Below are 23,554 nucleotides of genomic sequence, written 5' to 3'. Positions count from 1 at the left end.
GTTATTTACCTCCTTCATCCGTCCCTAATGATGTTCTTCAGCAGACTAACAGGGCGCACTCTGCCCTGCTGACGCACACGTCTCCATACCTTACACTTGTTTTCGCAAACTCTTTTTGAAACCGACCGGAGATGTAACTCCACAGCATCCTGTTTCCGCACTCACGACATTCTACAACATCAGATGTAAGGAGTATGAGTGTATACACCTCCGCAACGTTCTTACTAATGAGTCTTATTGCCTGTTATGCCTTCCTTCTCTGCAGAAAGAAGAGTTTCGCGATGTGATCGCCTGGCAGGGTGACTACGGCGAGTTCGTCATCAAAGATCCTGACGAGGTGGCTCGTCTCTGGGGCATGCGCAAATGCAAACCCCACATGAACTACGACAAGCTGAGCCGGGCGCTCAGGTAAGAAACTGTTTCAAGTTTAAGTTTTACAAATCAAGTTTTACAAACAGAGAGATATGGGTGTTGACAGTCATCGATAAAACAGATCCTAGGTATCCAAGGGCAGCAGGAAGAAGTGCGCGGCCCTCGCATCTAGAACTACTTTGCCGAATTACTTTTTCAAACAATGCCAGATAAGTGAAAAATTTAACATGTAAAGTCCGTCACCATTAAAACTCTTGTTTACTACTTCAAAATGTACTTAGACATTCATCAAGCGCTGTGCCATACCATACATAATTGATATCAACATGTGTATGTGGGTTTAGATTGACGATCACATCGAAATAGTCGCGTCTAAACTGTGGTAGCGAAATAGCAACATGTCCTCAGAGAGATAAAGACTTAGTACTGAAAATGTCTTCCACATGTGAGAGAGATTTTTCTGCAGATATCAGGATCAGTTTTCATTGAAATACGATTTGATTGTGCGACCTGCACAAAGCTGAGCTGTGCTATTTTGCGGCGTTATGGTAGAAGGCATTATATCATTTCTCTACCCCGCATCTTGTTTCCGCATAAAGTGTTTTCCCTCTTTGGATTTAGCCTATTGGCCGCACAGGTTACGTGAACAAATGTCCTTGTGTTGTGAAAACTAGTTATGCTGGTGGCTGGAAAATGCAACTTTCGGTGCGGAAGTTTCAATAGAAATGTGGATTAAAGCGCGTAAAATTTACTGCAAGAACAATATAGTAAAACAGATACGATGAATTCCTTCTGTGTATGGACTTCGCACACAACATTCAAACACTGTCTCGCAGGTTGATAAAACCAAGTGTCTTGACGTGCTCTCTAATTAGGCGCCGTTTTCCCACGCATACAACACCGGCGTCGAGAAATACGAAGCGACAGCTTCCCACAGACAAAAACAACTTCCTCATATCGCTTAACCACCGTAATGGCCTTCTTTGGAACTTCAAAGTCTCTGCATATTTTCCAATTTCGAACTTAATTTCTCCCTGGCTAATGAAGACAAGGTTCCTAATGAAAGGGATGGCCCCGGGATGCTCTCCGTTATCAGTCAATTTGTCTCAGGAATGTTGTCACCGATTTGAGTAATAGAGTCTTCTTGTGACTGCCAAAAGATACTGAAGATTTCTCGACTGGTGCATTTTGATACGTGACTAATGGAAAATGTTTTTGTTCCTCTGTTTTCTACAGGTATTACTACAACAAACGAATCTTGCATAAGACCAAAGGCAAGCGCTTCACCTACAAGTTTAACTTCAATAAGCTGATCTTGGTAAACTACCCCGTACTGGATGTGGACTGCGGGTATTACGGTCCACATTTCCCGACTTGCGAGGCCGCCATGCAGTACCCCCGCCCGATGCCTACCCTCCCGAGCAATGTCATGATGATGGACGGGGCGGCAGCGCCGATCCCACCGACGGCTCCCCAGGCTGTCCCCGCCCGCAGACCGCGCGGGTCCGTCAGCGACAGCAGCGAGGAGTCCGCCCCCGGAGACCACACTGCAGAAGATGGAGCCGCAGCTCACGCCAGGCTGCACTACAACCACACCATGTTGCAGGCACATATGTACGATCGACATCTACAGATGCAAGAGGCTCAGCAGCAGAGCATGTTCCGCCCCAGTCACCGCCCTCCTTGCCTCATTCCAGAACCCCTCCGTCTTGGGCCTGCCTCAGATCCCATGGCCTTCCACCAGCTGCCTCGGGACCACGCCTTCCAACCACCCAAGATCCACTCCGAATCGCTACCCTCGACGCCATCGTCGCTGAGCGACTACTCCTCCTCCCCGCAGTGTTCCCCCATGTTCGACACTGCCAGCGGAACTCGCTTCAGCTTCAACTTCAACTTTAACACAGGGTCCCCGTTTGACAGGAAGCCACACCAAGACCTGCGCAGCGCCTTCACGACTCACGTCCGAGTGTCCAGCGTGGATGGAGAGGACAAAGCCAGACTCCAGGAAGTCTCCCCTGGTCGTCTCACGATCGACCCGACCATGAAGGATGGAAGACGTGAGCGCTCACCGGGAAGGATACCTGGTCTGCTGAGCCCGCCTAGACCAATGGAGAGGGTAAGGTCTAGAAGTCCGCAGAGATTCGTCCCAAAAGTGGTGAAGACCGAGGAAGAAGACGAGAAGTACACGAGGGGAAGCTCATCCCAGTACCTTGCGGTGCCTCGACTGCTGACAATGGCTCGACGTCACTCCGTGGACGGCTGCATCCCCAGTGAGAACAGCGAAGAGGGTGCGAGGGATCGCCGGCAGCGGTGGTCAGTGAGCGACATGCTGCCGGACACCGTCAAGGCAGTCGACCAAGAGATTGCTCAGACCGACGAGGAGGGGAAGGACAAGTCCATACCGATCAAGCTGCGCTTCAAGAGGAAGTACAGTCAAAGCCAGGAGCAGCCTGAAGGGCAGGACGCCCCCGCCCCTGCAGCAGCCGAGACCGCCCGAGTGGTCCGTCCATGGCTGGATGACGACGAGCGCGTGACGACGGTTCGGCCACGACCTCGCGCGTTCTCAACACCCGCGGAACTCAGCAACCAAAACTCCAGCGCCGCCCAACCGGAGAAATTGCCTCCAACTTCAACAGCGCCTTCGGCAGCGTCTTCGATTGGTGATCTTCGACGCGAAGGGTCTCGCGAAGACTCTGTTCAGCAGGGGGATGCTGCCCGGCCCCGGGCGGACAGGCGGAAGAACCCCCACCCTCTCCACGTGCGTGTGAAGGTTGAACAAGAGGATGAGCCCGCCACACCCTCCAGCCGTAATCTGGCTCACCACGTCCGACACTACCAGCCACAAATCCTCATCAAGGAAGAACCCGAGGATCTAGACGACGTCTTCGCAAGTGAGTAACTTGTGGACTCAAAAAGACTTTCTGCCCACAGTGGCAACGTTTCGTTTCACCAGAAGTACCTACTGGAAATGTTCTACTGACACTTATCTGTGAAAGATGTGTAGAAATATGCTGTATTGTTGTATAAATGAAAGTATAATGGAGATGCATCTGTGTTGATGAGGTAAGAATAATATGTTTTGAAAAATGACAAAAAAATCATTCCATATTTCTGTCTTGGCACCAGATTTGACAGATGTGACTTGCGAAGAGGCAGAGTGTGTAACACGAATCTAGTCCTGGGTTTGTTTGTTGTTTCTGCATGGAAATTTGCGGATCAGATCCTGTGTAAGATTGACATGATATGATATCCCTGATTAGCTTACTTGGGGCCAAAGATGATGTATCTAGACCAGTGCCTCACGAGAACTATATAACTGTAAAAAGCACACGTGTCCATTGTAATTAGTGAAGCAAACTGCAACAGAATCGCGCCATGTTTATGTTATGAAATTATTTAATAGATGCGCCGTCCTCAACTGAAAATAGTGTGATCAGTACAATAGTCTCTAAACCCTTTTGATTTTGAAGCTGTGACGATTGTCGATGTCACGACCAGGAAACAAACATGGGCGTTTCCCGCCCTCCTATACAGACCTGTCGTGTCTGTTATAATGTTCTTACACAATGTAGTAATTGGGCATGATTTATTCATACCGGCGTTTGATTCCAACTGTTTCCACCTGAACTCCAGTTTGACGCCCGTAGGCATGGTCTTGCTATTTGATGCACGATCTGCAGCCATGACGTGTATCAATTATAGAGAGGGTGATTAGCTAAAAACCTCTTATGGCGGATGGGCGTGGAGAGATGAACATTTGACGTGTACGTCTGACCTGATCTAGCGACCAAAAGAGACGCTGTACCCAAAGTTTGCGAGACTTGCTTCAATATTGACCAACCTGTATAGACTGGCGATGAAAAACCCGTATGACGAAGCTGTAAATACGAAATTTTCTCAAAACACATTAACGAAAGTGTCCAAAGATGTAGGGAGAGCAGGTAGAAGAAAATTGAGCAGCTTTCTTGCCCGAACCATTTGCAGGACCGTAACCCCGCATTACAGGATCATGTAGTTGACAGGTTCTGACCCTGGTGGCAGGAAAGGACAAAGTCAGACAGAAAGATGGCAACCAGGAAATGGCCTTTTGATCCGACGATAAGCACTTTGCCGCGAAAGGCAGGCCCGTTATGGAGCCATCCCCGTGTTGGTCGGAAATGTTATCCGCCGATGATGTAGCGGTGATGGGGTCGTAATACCAAGACGAGGTCGTAAATGACTAAAATGGTGTACTCGAATGTCCTGAACATTATCCAGTTGCAGAGGACAACCTATTTGTACGGCTGGTTTATGGTATTTATCTCCAAATGCCCCCGCTCAATACGTAACATTGCATGGTGCCTTTCTACTCTTCACGCCCGTATTTGTACAAAGTTGGAAACGTATGAAAATATTACCAAAAATTGAATGTTGTTCTCAAAACAGAATTTCTATATGTAGATGTTAATACAGAGGAATCTTCTCCGTGTTATAGTTTTTTTCATAAGCCTGAATATCACAGGTACTTTGTTGTATTTACTCCAGAGAAAGGATATTTCTTATGTATAAAGTCGTAAGTGTTGGCCAAGGAAGGTTCTTGAAAGGTTTTTGAAAAATGACATCGTTTGAAGGACCTTGCTGGATTCTATGACTATATATGTGTAGAAATGATAGGTTTTGTGGAGACTGTAGCCAGCAGAAGTGAAGTGGACCCGACCATTCGAGCATTTTTTGTCATTTCACCGAGATGCTCATTGGCGTATCTGACACACAATGCGTACCACAGAAATAGTGAATTGTTCTCAGTGTGCCGTTGGATGGTACTCTGCAATTTTGCTATTGTAACAATTTATTTTTTAAAAAAGGGGTTGACTTTTACCCCCATAGAGAGACGAATGGTCGTGTCCCAGTCCCACAATGATCGATGTGAGTACATGTATGATTCCCTCTCGTGGTCCCTGTGCTTGTCGGTAAAAGTAATGACAAAAGACGCAAAGTTCGGCTCTATCCATAGGGCGATTGACAATCATGTTGTGTCGTAGACATGCACTTGTATCCAACAGACGCCCGCTTTGTAGATGTATAACAACTAGGTCTCTATTTGCTTTTGTGTTTTATTTATAGAGGGAAGGAAAATATTTGAATGTATACCTTATACCGATGATGACTCCCTCAGGAAGGGAACTGAATACGTGGGTGAAATGTGGGTCAGTGATTTTATCTTTGTTGTGTAGGTTTTGAACATAGATCATTTAACTGATAATTTGTATGTGTTTGCCACAATAGAAACCTTGATTACAAAGCTTCCTTGTCGCATGAATTGTTCCTGGGCGCTTATTTCAAAAGTAACCATCTATGTAATTTACCCCATTGGTACCTACACTCTCTACCTCATCTTTCTGCTATTCTAACAAATTGTCACAACGAGTGATGGGTGCATGTGGCACCAATATGGCTAGAACTCCCAATTTGTGTCACCCTACTATCTTTACCATTGGGAAAACCTCGCCGGAAAATGTTCCGAGCAGGTGGTATCATTACGTCTGGCCTTGGCGTTCTATTATTGCCCAAATGTTCTACTGGACAAAAACGTAGTACACTAAGATCTTGCCAAACCAGTATTACTGTAACTAGCCTTCTAACTCGTGGTGGCAATTTGTCCACGCTTTTCCCCACAAAGAATTATATTTTTCGGCTCCTTTTGTCGTGTGTGGAGGTCTAACTGGTTTAGAGTCCACTCAGTCGCATTACCTAAATAGTTCGGGATCATCCCAAAAGTTCAGAAATAACACCCATGGAATATGATTCTGTGTCAAGGTTGCTGACAGAGTTACACGCTCAACATTTCAGACGATCTTCAAAAATCAACGCTGATTAGTTTCTATAGTGGTCAACAACAGAACCCGATTTCTGGTATATATATATATGTATGTATGAAATATATTGCATATATATATTTTTGCCTGTACATGTACAAACCCCTGTGCAATGTTGAAGACACAAAGACATTGACGAGGTTCTGCTTGTTTATTTTCAATAAAATTTGTCCGATAACGTACATCTATTTGGCTCCTGTGTTATATATTTGAGGTCTATTTTTGTGAATGAGTGATGACACTTCTTGAGGTGTTGGATGAGACTACTTGACAAGACAAGAAAAGACAAGATCTAGCCGTGCCTTTAGTTACCTTTAACATAAAGCTATCTTATATATCTACCACGCTTACTGCAAAATGTCAAGATGAACCCCAGAATATGCCTAGTACATGTCAACACATTCTCTATAAGAACAACTGACTACCTTAGCCTAGGAATCCCCGTGCATTACACATACCTCCAGCCATTTTATCCCTGAAGTGAAGGTAACAGATAGCAGTTGGTCTGGCAGGACAGCATAACGAAACAGCCAGTTAGATACTCTTAAATCGTCAATAAATTCTTGACCATACGGTCATCTCAGTCATCATCCAGGAGTGCTTAAAGGCTGTTCAGAGTACCCATAAACCCGGTAATTGACTGTATAAACAGAAGAAAAAAACCGATATGATAAAAAAACCAAGTATCAGTTTAATTGACTATATACACAGATAAAACAACAACCAAGCTAGTAAAAACAAGACTATTGTTTACAGTTCAGCGCACAGAGGACAAGAACGAACGGGCAGGGCAGCCAGTGAGGAACCATTGGATCTTCTTCCAAAAAGGAGGTCGTGGTCAGAGAGGATGCTTGAAATAAAATACCAAACTAGAAGATGGAATAGAAGTTGAAATAAAGAGGAAGTTACGTTTCAGAGACCGTGGCGCTTACCCGTCACAGTAATAAAGTTCCCCGTGTACCCTCCTGTGACCTCTGACGTGTCGTTGGGGCGCCATAGAGGATTGTACCTGGTAATCCGATCGACCACGACAGGAAGGATAAGTTCCACTTGGCTCTTGTGAAACATATTCATAGTCATAGACTATCACTGGTCGAAATACGGGTTCTACGTTTGAAAAACTTCGAAAGACTCTGTACCTACCAATGAACAGACATTATGATAAGTGGAATCGGCCATACGACATACGTCAGCAGCAACTTTGGGCCAATCAACGCGAACTAAAGAACTACGGGGGAGGGGGTGCAGGCCTATAAACGCCTTCTTGGGCCCACTGACAGCAAAATGATTACTCCTAGTGACGTCATCGGATGTGTGGTATTTGTAAACGTGACTGCGACAAGTCACGAATACCAATGGGTTTGGCATTCGTCGTTTTTAGACACCCTGTGCCGGCAAGCAAAACAGTGTTTGACACAGCTTTGGTAGGTAGGTAGGTAAACTTTTACAATATGTCTCTCTTTCCATCGCCTTTCACCTCCCAAACCAAAGTCAGGTACCAATTGTTGCACCTGGGTGGAGTGAGGAAAGTGCCTTTCCCAAGGACACAACATCGGTTGCATGTCAGGGGATTCGAACACAGGCATCTGGGTTCTGGTTCACTCTAACTCACTCCCGACACGACGCCATAACAACACAAATTTGACAAGATTTCATTTTTGTGTATACATGTAACTTCTGTAAAAGTGAGCATGTTAACTCATATATCATGCAAATTAGATACTTTCCATAGTTGCCGATAACATTGCAATGAGACAAGATTACTTGGCGAAAGTATGAGGTCAGGGAACTCTAGTTTTCCGCTATCATGTCTTCCTGACACAACAGTTTTATGGCAGTACTAATAGCATTGCTGTCGAGCCTTTATCTTAAGCAATGATAACCACCATTAACCCTGCCCACCTACAGTGTCTCCCTTATCGTCCGTGCGACTTCAATAGACGGGGAAGGATACTTTCCTCGAACATCTCCGTTATTGAAGGTCATCTGAAAGCCCATTGTTGTTAACGGTCCAGCAGAACCGTACAGCACACCCTAGTGTCCGCTCCGATAGCTACTATCTCGTCTACTCTAAGCGACTATCTAGAAGGTGAGAGAAGTGCGTGCGTGGTGTAGGAAGCTGACATATCACACTAATCTTCCAGCAGATGTAAGGAGGAACAGTGGCATGGGGAATTTCCTTGCGTTTCTCTGCTGCATCGTTTCGTAATCACATTAAATGTGGGTGGGCGACTACTCTGTCTTCGCAGCCAGGGGCTGACTGAAACGGTAGCCATTCAGCGCAGCGCTCAGATGACCTCCGCAATACGACATTGCCCCATTGGCGGCCATAAGACAGTGTAATTTTATCCACTCACACTGGGGCGTACCCCTACTCACTTCGACTGTCTCTGCGTTCATCTGCTTGAAGATTAGAAATGCGTCAGCGCTACATGTTATATAAATATAGTTTTTGAAGAGCCGTTATATAAAGCGGTGTCCACTGTGTTGATTGGTTCTCGGTGCCTCCTAATAGCTGGGCAAAGACACGGTGGCATGTTGTTGAATACCCTGCAACATGCGGTCAAAAGTAAAAGGTTGGGGAAAGAGGAGCTATTGACGTCAACTTGATTTTGCAGTGCTCAGTAATTGTAGTCCGAGGACCCGAAGGCGCCACTCGTCACGCTGAGGGGTGTTCGTTACGTACGACGGTCTGAGGGGGTGACGTCCAGAGGTCCGACATGGACAACTCTAGTGCGTCTGATGACTGAGATTTGTATTTTATCATTTTCAATTTCAGGAACCGGAAAATGTCCCCTAATGACGACCTCTTCCTTCAATCGATATGAAAAAAAGATGTTCTAATTCGTAAGATTTTGTGTACAATGGTTTTCATGTCTATCGTTGGTATTGGAGTAGTGGAGGCTAACATCATCATTAAACGGTTCTTGAGAAAGATTGACTGGACACATTTGTGTGCATCGTTGGCTTCATATTTGACATCGCTGTTACCTTCGCTGATTCATGGTAACGTTGGGTAACATAAATTCGGGATTTTTCCGATAATGGTTGACTGAAATCAATCTAGCAGAACAATAAACCATCCTTTTTTTCCATAATTCTGTCAGTATCATGTACTATCTTTGCACTAATCATATATATGGTAGATTTTGTCTCTAGTCGTGCTGACACCATAATATTTCAACTTGAAACTACCGTCCGCCGCACACACAATGACGGTGCTGTCGGACAGGGGGGCACATTAATTCGGGAGAGAAGATTCGTCTTGAATATCTTACCGCTAATCACATTTTATACAGCAGCTATTCGTTCCATCCTTGGCTTGAGGAGAGTGCTATGGATATAGACGTGTCCAAGTAAAAAAAATACACGAAAAAACGGCCGTACCGCACACATCAGGCCAGTTCGGGAACAACCCGTGTGTTGAGTCGGTAGAACTTCACTCAAAGTCGGCCCATCGTCATCATCGGGCAACCTGTAACGTTACATTATTCATGGCAAGTTAGCTGGATGCCGTAGCAATGGTAATACTACTATGTCCATGTGTTCCTTGTTGTGTTAGGAGCAAACTTTGAGGAAAATATCTTCCTCAGTCCACTATCACACGCAGCATTTAGACAAAAAAGTGTTCCTCACAAACCTTTGTCGTCTGCTTGACAACAGGATTCTGGTTAACAATATGGCGGCGGGAAAATACACGTGCCGTAGGTTGTAGCAACAGAGAGGAGTTTTGATGATTGATCACACTTAGAATCCAGTTGCAGGTTAGCAAAAGAGATTGTAATAAGTTGTCTTGTAAATAATTGTGTTTAGCAGGAAGCGGATGTGACATTTTTCTTATTAACCAGTCGACAACCATGTTGTGTGATTCTCCCACGAAGCCCTCAGACTGTTCCAATAAGGGACGGAGAGTTTTTGACCTCGTCGCCTTATAATCCATGCTTATCGAAGCTTTTCAGACAGTGTTCTGAATACGTAAGTCTGTCAGGTTTGCATTTCTAGCGGTATTACTTATGTTGCATCTAGCACATATCCCAAAATACCCCGTTTTCGAAAAATCCCGAATTTAAGTACCCCGCGAATTTATGTTACCCAACGTTAAACCCTTTTGTCGTCTTCCGGAGACAAACTATCTGGCGGCTAGGCGTGGCCCTAAGAGACAGAAGCGCTTCAAGGAGACAGGTGTTTATAGAAGATAGGTGTGTTTCTAGGAGGCAGATGAGTTCCTATGAGACAGGTGTATTTCTAGGAGACAGGTGTCTTGATAGGAGACAGGTGTGTTCCTTAGAAACAGGTGTACTCCTATGAGACATGTATGCTCCTATGAGTCAAATGAGACAGGTGTGCTGGCAGAAGACAGGTGTCCTCCTTGGCGACAGGTGTGCTCCTAGGTGACAGGTGTGCTCCTAGGAGACAGGTGAGCTCCGAGGAGGACACTTGTCTTCTGGCAGCACACCTAGAACACATAATGTGTGCTCCTAGGTGACAGGTGTGCTCCTAGGAGACAGGTGCGGAGACCCTGCCGCCCGCCTGGTCACCTCCATCTCCAGCCACTCAGCTGACTTCTTGATCCGTGAAATACCAGGTTGGAGGGGTCAGCCGGACCTCTTCCCCAAACCCCGTCCATTCCCGCGACCTCTCGCGACCTTTCCTATTCCACCGTCGTCAGCGCTTCCCCCAGCCGCTCACCTTTTCCCGGGGTGCGCTGACTCGGAACGGAGCAATTTGGTCTTGTAACCTTTCCCGTCGTTAACCTTCCAACCTCGGGCATCACTCCGACATATCACGGGCCCCCGAATGTAACATCGTAGCTGCGATAATCGTCCACATCACTCCTGACATATTGCCGTCCCCCCAAATTGAGAAGACCTCCATTTCTCAATGCCATTGATAGATATCGGGAACCTGCCGACATCGAGCTTGTTAATTCCGGGGGGTCACGGAGCCAAGAGAGGTCATTTCTGAGAAGACTTCGGGTTGCGAGAAATAGATGGCAAATCTACTTCCTCTTTTCGACACAGTCTATCAGGTAAAAAGTTTGATCACCTTCTGTTAGAATACATCGTCTACCGGGAAAGTTGTGCCTAGCTGGGTGGTCTCCTCGATCCTGAAGTACAAACATTTACAGGTAATAGAGGACAGACAAATGCTTTTCGTCGGTAGGGACCAAAACATTTAATGTTCGTTACAAATTACTAATCAAAATGGAAGGCAATAAAGTTCTACTGACGAAATTCGCATGAATCAAATTCTAATGACTTATCAAGAGTGCCGATTCGTACGCGTGAAGTTGCGTCTGTCACGTCGTACTCTGACATGCATCGTCTTCCTTTCCGTACTTTCCTTTTACTCTTACTTCGTGAGAAAGCGTGATTGTCGGTTGGTGGGACGCTATCGGAAGAAGCTCGCGCCGTCGCCATCAATTCTTAATAAAGTAATGACGACTTCACTTTGCCGGGGCTGGCTCAAGTTTCCGCGGCTTCCTCAGAAGTCAGAGATAATGGAGTTTGAAGCGATGGAAATATATGAAATTTCGCGTGGCAGAAAGAAGGAAATAATCCCGGCGCGCCTTGTTACATAATTCATTGCGGTGTGAGCTGGTTGGAGAGGCGGAAAACCCGGTGTTGGGTTCAGTCCTTGTCCGACTCATCGCGTGAGAGATCCTACCTACACTAATGTGATGTCTGGACAAAAATCTTGCCGGTGTCACCGGTCATTAATTAAGTAGCGCCACGCACTTTGTTGGTGATCTTGATACGGCTGATTCGGCCTGTGGCTTGGTAAGGTCATCCTTCCCTCGCAAAGCTTTGAGCTGGACATGAGGTGATCCATCAATAGTGAATATCCCGCGCCCCGCCTGTCAGGCCGGGAGAGTGGCGGACTGGCAGAGAGATGAACAGGGTTGACCTTTCCTCTACCGGAGGTTACCGTGCGGCGATGGAGGTCCGTCTCCCCGCCTGGAAACAATGTGAACAAAAATGGCGAAGATGGTCCTGTAGGAACAACATATTCTAGAGTGACACGTATCAGATACTTCTTGCGGAATTTAAAGTAAGTTGGTCTCGCCTTTCGTGCCCCCCCCCCCCCGATCATAACTTGGTCATAGTCAACTTATCCAAAAAGTCGGCTTCTACCACAGCATGTTTGTCCGTCACATTTATTCCAGATTCCCCATAGCGAGTGACCAAGGAAATAGTCTACGTCTTAAAGACGGGAAGTCTAGTCGAGTGCATGTACAGTACTTAAGGAAAGTAAACCCACTTCACAAACATCATCGCATAAAACTCCATACGGTCCGCTATGAGGTGAAACCACTCATCCTATGAGCCCTGGTCCTAATCATCAACACAGTGAGTAAAGGTTAGCCGTCATCTCTCTCTCTCGGGTTCTCGGGCTCCTTCACTTAACGCGATCTCTTCTCTAGCCTCCTCTCTCTCTTTCCCTCTTTTCCTGTTGTACTTGAGTGAACACAAAGGAAAAGGAGAAAAAAACTGAACACAATGCAAACACGCAAAATCTCTTAGTTATTACAGATCAACATTTTTCCATGACTACATAGCACAAATTGACACTTCGTATCGGCAGGTCGTACAGCAGGTACTAGAGCGTAGCAATGCTGAGCGCTAACGACAATAGGTAGCTGTTTTAATCGTGCTGACGCAGACCACAATTCGTTCTAGCGCGCTACGACACACCGGTTTCCGTCTCTCTATGTCACCACATCTACGAGAAAAAGTTTGTGCGGTTCACTTGGTCTTGCTGAGCGGTGTCTGAAGAAAGCAGTCTGCCCACTTGTTTGCTGACCTCTGGTCACATCCTCTTCACTCCGCATGACTTCTACGTCCGCCTAGTGAATTACGTAGAAAGGAAAAGCTTACGAGGCCTCTCTATCTCGATTTCCATTAGACTAATCCACGGGCCAGAAGTCGCACGTGGCCCTAGCCTTAGTGCTGAAGATGCTTTCAAGTAAGGCGGGCCTGAGGGACCGGCACGCCACCCTCATATCCTCCCATCCATTCACATTTGCTCCTGTTAAGTGGACTTTTGTCCGGCCGGGCTCTGTCTGAAGGACAGCGAGAAAGTGCCAACCTCTCCAGGAAAGCGGGGAAACGGGCTTTAATGGACATCAAGAGCACATTTTGGATTGATTCAATCTAAGTGCAGTCAAAAAGTTTAAACATCAGGGGACTAAAGAAAAGATGGCTACCTAGATAACAACCTCGACATCGAGTCATACGTTATGCCGCCTATCCTAACCTACTCAAATGAAATATGATTTTTAAGAAATATCATTTGAGAGACAAAAGTAGCCAGCGCCAAAATGCCAAATGAGCATCGATGGAGAGTGTGTTTCCGTGCATCCAGTTAAGCAGGTGGATATTGGCGCGCTTCTACTCCGCACTCGCACGACCTCGCTGGTCATGAAGTGACACTTCAACTCCCATTTACAGGTCAGAGGTCACTCTAGGCAATGACCCTCCCACCTCTAGAGACGTACCTACTGGAAACTTATCCAAGAAGTTCAATTCAGTCTATTCAACATGTGCCAGTCGCGTTCCCCTGCGGATTGCGGACGGAAGCAGCCACACGCCTCACAGAAAATTAAATTTACCACTTTCTGTGAAGGTCGCACGACAGCCGCTTTTATCCGCCGCAATAATACACCAAGAAAAAGCCAAGAATCCTCCAGAGATATTCGTTCCTCACTCTTCAGCTCATCCTCTCTGGTGGCGACCCCTGTAGCCTCGCAGGTGTCACACTTGTGACAAGTAAGTTCTGTGCGCTGTGTGGCTGTGGACGTACACGTATCTTCTCGCCTTCTTATTGATTAAATCCCTTATCTGACATTTTAAAAAGACGCGCATTTTCTCAACGTGTTTGTGTTTGGAGTCCAACATCTGAGAAGTAGATGATAGATGGCAATTCATCACTTCTGATGATGTTGATTGTGCCGCAGATTCGACATATCGGGATTCTCTTAGTTTTCTGATGCAATTCGGAGTTGCCATCTCGCTAGGCAAATTGCCAATATCTGTTGGAGGTGGCCTGTCGCCCGGGAAACCTGCCTCAAGACCATACAGGAACTGAGAAACTTAGCACATCCGTTATCTTTGGAAAAATCATTTAGTAACGTAACGTTTATTTACTATCATAACACATCGGTGCAATTTCGGATGTGGAAGTGTCATCGCTTCAGTCATCCTCTCTGTAATCACTGCTTGTTATTTCTACAATCAATACCAAGTAATCACATCAACTGTCCCTGACATGTTTACCTCCCACCGGGGCGAGGAACACAGTCTGCAGAGTGGACCGGTAATAGGAAATGTTGAAGACAAACCAACCATAAACAGGTGATTATCCTCATCAAAATTTGCTGACCAAGCCGGGTACTCTCAAACAGTCTTGACATTTTTTTCATGAATCTTACTGTTCACGAAGCCCCTAGATACGATCAAAGTCTGTATGTAGCTAATGGGACTTGGTCGTAGAACAGCTGTGTGTTCTATATATGGCAATGAAAAAAAGCGATCACTTCAGAACATCATGTTCCCCGCCACATCGAAGGACAAAGAATACATTACGCAGACGCTGTGTTGACCAGTGCAGCGGATAAGTCATACGATAGAGGAGATCACAGGGCTCAATTTCACCGGACATCGTCTCTCTGATCTGGAGGTCTAGACCTAAAAGGGAAAGTTTCAAGGTGGGTCATTCCTAAAGCCCCGATATCCCATCACCATACCAGACTTCGAATTCACTCAATCACTCTCTCCTCAACAAGAAACGTTTTACTGTCACCTTTAATTCGTAAATGGTGCGTCTTCTAGGACAAAACGTATTGTATTTAGGGTATGTGCCGTATAAGAGGAGATGCTGATAGTGTATTGCGACGCGAGCATTTTTTCCACAGATAGTCTGTGCCGTGGCTGACCCTTAACGACCGTGGCCTTCCGCGCTACAGAAGAGAAAGATAGGAAAATTAAATGACTCCACAATCAATAGCAAAGAATCCCATTACCGCTGCCATTAAGGCGAACTTCGGCGAGCGGGAGGAAAGAAACTTCCGCTCGGCTTGCTTTGAGGTAGGAATCCGAGCGATCAATCACGGGTCCTTAATGTTCCTGGCGATCGAAGCTGGCAGGTAACAATATGTTGTCCATCAGTAGTACTCTTATTACAAGATGTTTTCGGGGAGATAATGGATCGGACCCATCCTGTAGGGCTATCTGCACTTTACGGACAGGGAGAGAGTGGCCGGCAGGGCAGCTGAAGAGGAAAGCTTGATGATATTTGATGGCCCGGCAAGGCGGGATGGAGCTCTCATAGACATTCAAAAGAAGTCCGGGCCTTTGAGACTCAGGCGCCCTGTACATGGCAGGGTCGCGTGTGATAGCGCTGACCCAGAATTGCGACTTTCCGCAGGCGAGGTAACATGGGAGGGTATAGCTTTTTGAGAGCTGGTCCGACTCATGTCTACTTTCAACAAGGCAACCTCCATCCCATTTCGTCTGTTCTATTTCTTTTCTCTTTTTTTGTGGTCACGCGCTCTTACTAATAAGATGTCAAAGAGCACACCTTTTACCCTCAAGTTTGAATCGCCGCGTAGACTATAGAACTACGTGCTTCTTTCATTGACGCACGTTGACGTGGGATAATTAGGCGATATGGAAAGCGTCCAGACAGCGCTCTTATACCAAAGTGCGCAAGGTTTTACACTCTCCACGCAGATGGTTTCCAAAAATGTACTATGGGTCATAACTGGTCATTACGCAAGTCCGTTAATAGCCTCTCTGTCTGGAGTGAGTCTTGCACTTATATGCCATGAATTGCCTGGTGCCACGAAGTGTACAGGTCCAGTGGCTAAAACCCCTGCTACCTTGAATAGCCTCCCAACCTTCCCCCAACCATGTCGGGGAGTCCCATCCATGTCGGGGAGTCAGTTGGGAACAAGGTCGGCTGTGGTTGGCTGCGCCAGCCGAATGTTTCACAATGTTTGAAACAATCGGGAGTGAACGCGAGGTCTGGAATGGGTTAGAAACTGGTTGGGAGTAAGTCAGTAGTGGTAAGTGGTATGTGACTCCCAACCACGCCACAACCACTACTGACTTACGCACAGCCCGTTCCCAAGCTACCCATGACTCTCTCCAGATCCTTCGAGGAATCTCTCCTAACGTACTCACAACCGAGGCGACTACTATCAGACCGTGTGACAACCATCCCGAGCTTCACACAACCAGAACGCATTCGGGGATCGGTTGCTCGAGTAGGTCATGTACTGGTTGCGAAATGGTTGGGACATGGCTGTCGCGAAAGATAGGTGTGTTCTAAAACTGGTCAGACTGCTCCCAACCATTCGTCAACCTTGGTCAGCTGGCGGTCTGGGCAAGGTCCTGGGTAGGTCCTGAATATGTAACAATAAAGTGGCTTAGCGTCGTTTGCTTCGACCCCGGATGACGTCATCTGGACATGTTTGTTTTTCAGGGCTTATGTGTGATATATCTCTACCCAACCCAACCCCCAACTCCCGATTAATTTGGGTATAACAAAATCAAAAGGAAGAAAGACTAGACAGGACAGACAAGAGCTTTATATCTAACTATTTGATTTTGTTTGGGTAACTTTTCAACGTTACCAAGACTTAGACAAAGGAAGAAAAACAGAAAAAGGATGTGTCAAGCTACCTACGACAGGTTTGACTTGCAGTCCCCACTCCACCCACACACCATGACCTGCTCCATCACATCACATCACATCACATCACATCACATACCTTCCAACATCACTGTGAACTATGCGTGATTCTTTCAGGGTTCCATACTTCTGTGGTATCAAAAACAGTACCCCACACGTTTTCAACATAAGTCGTTTCTACTCCAATTCTTACGAGAGCAAAGTGTACGTATTGTTTTTTCTACAAACACCTGTAGGTTTAAGGTCATGTTTCTTAATTTACTTACGACAAGACAAGATTCGGCAGATGACCTCAATGGTAATGCGCATCTCACACCCTGCGAACACTAGACGAAAAGAAAGTTTCTTTTCTTGGCCAACTTTCCGCTACTTATCTATGTGTCAGTGGACAACAGGCTTGGCTATCTCATTAGACCTAGGAAGTGGACACACCGCCCAGCTGCCCGCCGTGCTGTCCGGGGGGACTCCGGCCCCAGGGTCCCCAATCCACTTTCAGAGATGAGGGGCGGAAGTGAGCAGATTCGCTACGTCCATTACCGCGGCCACTGAATTCCCGCCGAAGACATTGATTCTGCTTAAGGGTGTCTGATGTGATTATAATGGACGACTGCAAGTTAAGACTGCTGACTTGGTAGGACTGAGTCAGCTGGTTTAGCTGCGGGGTCGTGATTAAAGCCATGGCGTTGGTCCTGTGATACTAGCCGAGTTCATTGACCTGAAGATTCTAACAATATCCGATGTCTTTCCCACTTTTGCACACTAGTGTACCCAAAAAGTCGGCCACAACCCGTCGTAGCTTCACATGAATCGGTAGTAACATCATAAAGTTACACCGCAACTTTTATGAACGTGTTTGGGAGCTCCCTGTGATGCTTGAGAGTTTGAGCTGGCTCAGGTTGGTGATGTAGACAGGTGAACATCAGAGTATTGTAACAGACGGCGGGACCACACCATATGTCACTAGCAGGTGCAGGTGGAGATGTGCACTGGAGATATGACATCGACAGAAGATAAATGTTATTACTAACCTTAATGACTAAATTGTACTGATCAGGACATAAGTTTATACGATGTGCAGTTTATGATAATGTTTACAAACCTGTTACCTGACGATCAAAAGTTGTTGCTTCAGCCGCCCAACCCTTTATGTCCTCTAATCACCATATGATTAGAAGAAAAAAACGGAAAGGTTCCCATGCACACGCACAGTTACAGGTACATACATTGCAATCGGGCAAAGCGCTAATCCTACAATGTTAGACAATATTAAATGTTTTGCTCGTTTGCTGTTGTTGTTGATACTTTTCTTGCTTACAATAAAGTTGATTTAGAAACTAACATGATATTTTATCACCGCCCTGTATCAAAGCAAACGAGGTTCAAGATTCAAACTATCACACAGGTATCCATACAAGTAGACCAACAACTTAGAAATACTGGGGCCTAACATCTCCAGGTCATTTCAATCTTAGACAAAAATATCTAGAGGGTACAAGAAAGAACAAAGATCTGTAGAACGTTTTCTGTCTAGTCCACATCGCCAATGCTCTTCCTGTGGTTTAAACAGAAAAGTGTAGACGCGTATTGATTTTTCCACGACCTTTCACAAGGAGTGTGGCACACGTCTTTGGTCTGACCATGTGAAGAGTTCTGGCAGTTCAATAATGGAGTTCCGGTAACGCAACTTGTTAGTAGCAATTTCACGACGAACTACGCACACATATATATTATATGTATATATAGATTTGCTTTTGTAGAAGTCAAAGAAATATCAATCAAAAACGGGTCCTCGTCTCACAGAAGAGAAATGGCTTTACAATAGAGCTACCAGGACGTAGACGTAGCGACATTGTTGATCTCCGGGCTGGCTTACGTGCGAGCGTGGGCACACAGGTCTCGCCCCCAGCATCACGCAAGCGTTATGCGAGATACTTATTAGCTAATTCTTGGAACCTGACAAAAGTTTTTATGGCGCGATTTCTTTACGCGTGATTAATTCCTGCTGAGCACCGAGTTTGGTCTGGTTCGTACAAAGCATGCCAGTAGAGATGACGTACAGTCTGCTCTTAGTGAGTGAAAGAAAGCTATCCTTGTTTGACCGTTTTAATTTCTTTCCTTCTCTCTTTGTGTTAAGAAAACCATATCATTGCATAAGTCGCCCCCTGTATCTAAAAAAAGTATGAAGAATTACGGCGGAACACATGGATACTGATTCAGAATGCCTTGCACCGTTCCCTGTGTTTACTTTGTGTGTTCTACAAACCAGTTTGGAGCATACCAGTATGTACATGTATCTTTCCAGAATAAAGAATGATTATATGTTGCCGAATACGATGTCATCATAGTGCACATTGACTTGCCAAGCGTCTTGGTAAAGAATAATCTGTAGAGAACTAAACACTATATTTGTGGTACCAAAAGTTCACCACTTCCCCGTCTGTAGTCCATGTGAACTCATGCAAACTTTAATACTTCTCACTCAGACCTGCACGGCGCGCGGATCTCATTCACAAAACATCAGCACTCCGTCCGTACGTGATGCCCGTATCGCGTAGTATCGGTGACAGCCATCACTTCAGATAAACTGCCTTCCTCCACGCTTCATTAATGCGATTATTACTCGGCAATAAAACTCAGTCCGAAGCTCTTTGATCTGCCCAAATGGCCCCGGCTGCGGTAATGGTGCTCGGCAGGTCCCGCTGGGCGCTCTACAAACTTACTATCGTCTCAATCTTCGGCGCGATTATTTGTTATAACACCACATTTCCTTTCCAATCAATATGGGGGTGACATTTCCTAATACACTCCGCAGTTTGGTGCGCCAGAGATCGCTGGGGGTGCCTGAGCTTATCACCAGACCCGGCCGCTTTTTAGGCCAACAGCGCGAGTAATAAAGGTACATATGTCAAATGTGGGGGTAACATTATCTATTAAATATCAAAGGTATATGGCCTTTCAAGTGCTGGGGCACGTACTTATAAGCGCGATCCGTTCATCCATCAACGCCAACTCTCCCCCGGCTGGGAAAACTGCCTTTCCAGAGATGTCTTAACCAGTTTCCATGTGAGAGCTCTGTGGCTAGATCACATGTTACCGTGTGGAGGAATCCGGCGCCACTCCGCGTGAAAAAAGATGAGGAATGGTCCTGAGGCGCCCGTGTCAGATATATTAATTAAAGAGATGAATAAATCATAAAGGCGTGTGTGATCACACCGAGCTGTCGGCACGCTATCTATAATATATGTGTCCATAACCAAGACTTGCGCGTGATAGCTTCTATCAGAAGAGGGGTCACGTTACCTGACAAGTCTGATTGTTATGTCGGTGCCTTTTGCCCAGAGTGATTATCACATCCACATCAATAATAGATGAGACGGCCAGTGAAACTCCCGGCCATATGTCTCGGATGTCGCAAAAGTTTCCCTCGTAGCTTTCCCCCCCTGCCGACGGTCTCGAGTTCTCTCCCACTGCTCCTTTTCACTGGTATCAAAGATCCAGTATCCAGGCGATCAATCAGCGGCCGGTCTTGACCAATGGCGGCTTCATCCATCAACGGCTTTCCAAGTTTGGAGGTCCCATCATGAGCTGTAAGCCGGCGGAATGGCGTGCAGGGTGGGGATTTATGACAAGAGGGGCCCACGGACCATCGGACCAGCCTTCAGGACATATTAACTTTACCTTAGGTTGATTATGGCTTAAAATGTTGAAGTAAGCAAAAATAGGTGAAAGAATGAAATGATTATACGAAGTTTTGAGAACGCGATGATCGTCTAAAGAACGACTGCTGGGTATTTGGTGCACATCAATATGGAAATGTTTAAAGTTTAGCGACTGTCTGTCCGTTCATTGCAGAATGCAGTAAGTCGTTTTCTTTACATCTATCTTTTCACACCCCCCCCCCAACTTTAATCAAGTATTCATTTTTAACAAGGAGTGCCTTACAGTTAGTCTTTTAAGCTCCTGTCACATATTCGGGACCTTCTCACGAGTATACTCTCGACATCTCCCAACCAAGGTCGGCGCTGAGTTAATTGGAGGTTACGTAGAATCCGGCATCCAATTCTAGTTCTAGTTCGGTACTCTGATATGACTTTCCCAAGTCTGATTTGTCAAAATTCATACTGGTACAGACGACTGTTAAAGATTATCATACAACATCGCAGACCAACTTCCAACCACAGATGACCTTGCTCACGACTAACTCCCAGCTATGATCTGGAGAAGGTCAGGAGCTCTTGGCCGGCTATATGTGTGGCAGGGCGTTAGATAACAGCTGTGAATCGGGATGCCTCTCGCTTGCAAGAGATCGGGATCATCAGATGACGATCATTCATTGATTAGGAAGAACTCTTACACAACACTCTAGTACTAAATGTATGATAAAAACACGAGAAAGATGCTGTAGTTCCTACCGTTTAAAGTCCTGCGGACTCATTTTTGTGCGTTTATCGAGTTCTGCTACTTGCCATTTTCCTTAACAAACTAACTGGGTTATCAGACAGGTCTTTACTTCTTGTTTAATGCTCTAAGACCTTTAAACTACAGACCATTTTGTCTGGCATCTGTCATAGTTGTACAGTCGCCGCTCACGACTACTAGTTTGTCTGTGTTGGTCAGCTGGGGCGGCTCCCATGACCTAGCACCCTTCCGGCCATCGATCTCCACAACAACCACAGTCAGCTGCACGGATATCTTCCTCCCCGATTCCATCTCCCAGCAACAACAGACAATTCCGATTGCGGCTAATCTCCGCTACCAAAGCATACAGCCCGGCAAATCTATCCCATTCTGCACGATAAACATGGAGGTGGAGTCGTTTCCGAACGCCCGTATCAGGACCATCAGGACATTTGTTCGTGTGTCATCAATCAAGTGTCGTTAGTGGGCCGCTACATCTGCGTCAGAGACTCTTATGTACCTTTTACTGACAGGTTCCGATCTACCGTGATAATTAGAACGCCCTTATCGCATCGTGTTGTAAGAACGTTCGGGATGACCGAGCCAAGCAAGGTGCACAGAAATGGCCGGGAAACAGACTCTCTACAACACGGTGTTAATAATATTGGCTGCGGCAGCAATGGAACAATACATTCTACAAACCAAGCCATAGATCAGTATTCCCACCATTGCTTTTGCCTTCAGGTGTCCACAACGTTTCTATCTCCTTTGGACTTTAAGAAAAAAAGAAGAAGAAAACAGCAAATATCTACATTTTCTTTGAGTAGACCATAACAGTACTGGCCTTCAACACGATTGACCTGATTCCCCTGACTGATGGAGCTTTCGGAAGCCATGGTGAACCATTGCTGAATCTGTTGTGATGTGGTTGGGGAGTAGAAGGCACAGAGGAGCGAATAGGAAGGGATATTGGTGGGAAAGAAGGCTTCAACTAATAGACAAAGGCATTTCTGGTCACCAACTGCCTGAGTGTGGGTGTAAAGCGCGCGCGGACGGACACGAGAAAACGGGGCTAAGGCAACTACGCTGTCGGAGTTAATACATTGTATCTGTCCGTGGTGCTGAATAACACATCTTACTCATGAATGAAACGTGTAGGCTAAAATAGACAAATAAGCATCACAGAAAACAACATCTGATTTGACAGAAGTACATTTACATGTCACATGATATATTTTCTTGATTAAAATGTAGTGGAACATCTATAACAAAGAGCTCTGCTATATGGAATGTTACAAGTTGATTTTCACTGAAATGCCACATTGACACATCAGCAGCACAACAAAGCAACATAAACATGTTTGGTCTGCAACAATATTTCTTTTACAGTTACGATATACTTTCTAGCATCAGACAATAACTTTAGACTGACTAAACAGGTGCGCAGAAGATGCAGTGATCTTTGTAGAAGACCCATTTATCATGAATAGAATTGCCCAAAATACATTTGATAAAGAGTGGCCAGCAGAATAACCATATCAAGTAGAAGGATGGTAAAAAAAAAACGGGCTGGGTGTGAATAGTAAACATTATAATAAGCCACTTATAAGGATGAGGAAATGACTGTAGATCCGGGCTCCTTTGATTTCGAAGTGTGCATTGAAAATCTGAGTAGCAGCTGCACAGCTACATCTTTTCTTGTGAATGATACAGGTTCCTTGTCCTGCCTGTATAATCTTCACATGTGATCTGTTCCTAATTGCCACGTGACATGCTGTTCTCTGTCACTGGGAAAATCAGCTTAATTGTTACATTGAAAGTATAAAAGTCTCATTGTAACAACATGGAACAAAGATCTACTGAGCAAACACAATAAAACACTACATGTCAAAATTATCATTTTACTTAAATAAACAAAAGCTATTTCCTCATAAAACAATAAAACATCTATAACCAAAAATGAATAAATAACATATAAAGCCATAAACTATTGAATGATAAAATCATAACATTACATCATCATTGCATTAATGTCACGGAGCTCTTTGAAACAGCACAATAGATAAAACAAAGTAGGTTCCATAATCCTAGTTGCAACAATGTTTAGGATTGGTCCCTTTAAATCTCCTCTTCTGATGATTGGTTTGCCTCTTCTTCAGTCATTTTTGGAGCTGTGCCATATTCAACCATATCTTCTGGATCAGTTTCATTTTCCAAACTGAGAAACAATGAAA

At 45.5% G+C, this 23,554-nt stretch overlaps 2 protein-coding genes across 15 annotated transcripts in view; one reads left to right on the top strand and one right to left on the bottom strand.

The window, feature by feature from the left end:
- The window catches only part of LOC136432961 (ETS translocation variant 3-like), a 57,800-nt gene extending 51,391 nt beyond the window's left edge, over window positions 1-6,409 (top strand). For all 11 annotated transcript variants that reach the window (XM_066424659.1, XM_066424663.1, XM_066424657.1 and 8 more), the window contains 2 exons: window positions 266-408; window positions 1,609-6,409. In XM_066424659.1, the coding sequence (XP_066280756.1) occupies window positions 266-408; window positions 1,609-3,271 (1,806 nt within the window). In that variant the 3' untranslated portion in view covers window positions 3,272-6,409. The remainder of the gene's footprint in view (window positions 1-265; window positions 409-1,608) is intronic.
- A 16,107-nt stretch (window positions 6,410-22,516) lies between these two features.
- Window positions 22,517-23,554, bottom strand: part of LOC136432959 (sialin-like) — a 33,219-nt gene continuing 32,181 nt past the window's right edge. For all 4 annotated transcript variants that reach the window (XM_066424650.1, XM_066424651.1, XM_066424649.1 and 1 more), the window contains one exon: window positions 22,517-23,538. In XM_066424650.1, the coding sequence (XP_066280747.1) occupies window positions 23,439-23,538 (100 nt within the window). In that variant the 3' untranslated portion in view covers window positions 22,517-23,438. The remainder of the gene's footprint in view (window positions 23,539-23,554) is intronic.

This window comes from Branchiostoma lanceolatum, chromosome 4 (assembly GCF_035083965.1).
Source record: "Branchiostoma lanceolatum isolate klBraLanc5 chromosome 4, klBraLanc5.hap2, whole genome shotgun sequence".
NCBI lineage: Eukaryota > Metazoa > Chordata > Leptocardii > Amphioxiformes > Branchiostomatidae > Branchiostoma > Branchiostoma lanceolatum.
This window is presented reverse-complemented; position numbering and strand designations above follow the sequence as displayed.